This window comes from Ammodytes marinus (genome assembly GCF_949987685.1).
Source record: "Ammodytes marinus genome assembly, chromosome: 12".
NCBI lineage: Eukaryota > Metazoa > Chordata > Actinopteri > Uranoscopiformes > Ammodytidae > Ammodytes > Ammodytes marinus.
In genome coordinates this window covers 31,445,684-31,448,183 of record NC_137216.1, presented here as the reverse complement: position 1 = coordinate 31,448,183, position 2,500 = coordinate 31,445,684, and the positions used below count along the sequence as shown (strand labels likewise).

The following is a 2,500-nucleotide window of genomic DNA, read 5'->3' as shown; positions in this document are numbered from 1 at the left end:
CATGTATACTCAGACAAGTGACACGGTCCGTTAGAGTGTCTAGTTCGGTATATGTCTTAATCCAATCTAGTTGTGCCATGTAACCGCACTGAGTGATTCTGGAGAACGCTTGTTGTCAAAATCACTTTTTCGTCCAAATCAGCGAATATCTCCTCATGATCCGCTACCTGTCTGTACTGTTAATAGTTCAGGACACATGCCAGAAATCCAGTGTAAATACTGTACACAGCCTAGGCTCTGTAAACTGGTGTGTGAACAAAGGGCCCTCCATAGCCAGGAACATGCCCGTTTACAGAGCCTAGGCTGAGTATTAACACGAGACGTATTCCACAGAGGGAAACACCTTCACTGCTACTGCCTCATAGCTGCTCTGTCCTCCTCTGTCCCCCAGCAGCAAACGCCCCCCCCCCCCCCCCCCCGCCACACCTCTGAGAAGGGAGGAAGGAGTGAGTTAAAGACCTCGGTGGAAATATGAAGGTGTGTTGAACTCTGAGATCCTATGTAGTATAAATATGCAACCATTTTAGAAATCGGTTCATCCTAGCCTGAGAAAAGGCAGAAAGAGTGTTTTATGGTCTCACTGTCTAACCCTACATTTTCCCATGTGTGACATCGAACATGGTAAAATGTAGAGTTAGGAATAACAGGACAGCTGGGCCAAGGGAAGACTGAGGGAAGACTGAGGGAAGAAAAACCTCATTCATTATATTATAATAGTGATTTTATAATGATAGAACGCTGGTTCCGTATGGGTGAAATATTAAATATAAGTGATGATTTGGGTTGTTTATATGATGTTAAAGGTGCAGTCAGTGATTCTGGAGAACGCTTGTTGTCAAAATCAGTGAATATCTCCTCATGATCCACTACCTGTCTGTACTGTGTGTGCTGAAAAAAATTATTGACAACAACTTAGCCAGGAAAAAAACAATGTGTGATAGGATTGTATCCCTCCCAGTGTTAATACACAGCCTAGGCTCTGTAAACAGTGTTAATACACAGCCTAGGCTCTGTAAACGGGTGTGTAAACAACAACTGGGGTTTATGTCTCACCGGCGAAGCGTCCTTTCCCGACCAGAACGTCCAGTTTGATGGGCAGAAGTTCAACCATCTCACCGTCCCAGTTATACTCATTCCTCCCAGACACCATCACACCTAGATCACAATAAACAAAAGAAATCCCTCAATATGGCTTTAAAAATATCACTTAAATGTGCTACAAGGAACTTTCTGTTTGTGTTAATTCTAGCGCCCCCCTTTGGATAAAAGCGGTAGTGTTTTTACCACGCCAGCTGTTGTTCCTGGGTGAGTGTATACTCATGACAAAGGCATTAAGAAAAACTATATAAAAATAGCATTCTTTTTACACTGATGGTCTCGTTTGCTGTTACATGTAATTTATGATCATCAGAGGAAAAATGAGACTGTTTCAGAAATATTATAAAGTTCCTCGTAGCTCCTTTTGTCCAAAGGGGGCGCTAGAATGAACACCAATTGAAAGTTCCTTATAGACACTTTAAGTTAATGCAAAAGCTTATGTAGTTCCAAATATACAAATAAACAATCAAACAAACCTTGCTGATTCCCCAAAGGCAGGTCATAAGCCCCGTAGAGCTCGTGGGTGCGTTTGTTTTGCCAGTCTGGGCGCGTGGCGGACGGGTGGGGCTTGAGAGGGCGGCGCGTGCGGTAGAAGTAAAACGCTGCAGTAGCAACAATGGCCACTAGGAAGAGAGGGACCAAACTCACTACCACCACCGGGATGACATCTTTACTCTGCAGCTTAGAGAAACCTGAAGGGACAGAGGGTAGTTAGTGTGTGTGTGTGTCTGTCTGTCTGTGTGTCTGTGTGTGTGTGTGTGTGTGTGTCTGTCTGTCTGTCTGTCTGTCTGTGTGTGTGTGTGTGTGTGTGTGTGTGTGTGTCTGTCTGTCTGTCTGTCTGTCTGTCTGTCTATCTATCTATCTATCTATCTATCTATCTATCTATCTATCTATATCTATCTATCTATCTATCTATCCTTGTTTATGGAATAAATGTTGCTTTTTGTGTTTAAAAATGGTGCTCTTTTGTTTTGCTCAGATTTCTGAAATAAATGTAGGCTATCCATCCATTATTATTATTATTTTTTTTTTACACTGAAATGTCCCTCCCCTCACCGTTGGCTCCCTTGTCGAATATCAGTGTGAGTGTCTGTCTGTCCTTCTGTCTGTCTGTCTGTCATTCTGTCTGTCTGTCTGTCTGTCCTTCTGTCTGTCTGTCTGTCCTTCTGTCTGTCTGTCCTTCTGTCTCTCTGTCTATCTATTTGTGTACTAATATGAATATCCTTTTCAGCTTTTTTGTTTTATTTTGGAATGAATATACATATAAATGAATATAGGTATAGATTATATACCGTTTGCTCCCTTGTCGAAGATGAGTTTGTCGTTACACTCGTGCTCCGCGCTGCAGCCACACACCGTCATGGCGACGCCCTCGGCGGCGGGCTGACTGACCATGTGACAT

At 43.1% G+C, this 2,500-nt stretch overlaps 2 protein-coding genes across 4 annotated transcripts in view; one reads left to right on the top strand and one right to left on the bottom strand.

Annotated features, from left to right (window-relative positions):
- The window catches only part of LOC307258682 (alpha-aspartyl dipeptidase), a 33,746-nt gene that overhangs the window by 11,430 nt on the left and 19,816 nt on the right, over positions 1 to 2,500 (top strand). The window lies entirely within an intron of this gene.
- The window catches only part of tgfbr2l (transforming growth factor beta receptor-like), a 22,144-nt gene that overhangs the window by 10,150 nt on the left and 9,494 nt on the right, over positions 1 to 2,500 (bottom strand). For all 3 annotated transcript variants that reach the window (XM_080038316.1, XM_080038317.1, XM_080038315.1), the window contains exons 3-5: positions 2,391 to 2,500; positions 1,575 to 1,790; positions 1,054 to 1,155 (exon numbers count right to left, since the gene is read on the bottom strand). The exon at positions 2,391 to 2,500 is cut by the window's right edge and continues 105 nt beyond it. In XM_080038316.1, coding sequence (XP_079894442.1) covers positions 1,054 to 1,155; positions 1,575 to 1,790; positions 2,391 to 2,500 — 428 coding nt within the window. The remainder of the gene's footprint in view (positions 1 to 1,053; positions 1,156 to 1,574; positions 1,791 to 2,390) is intronic.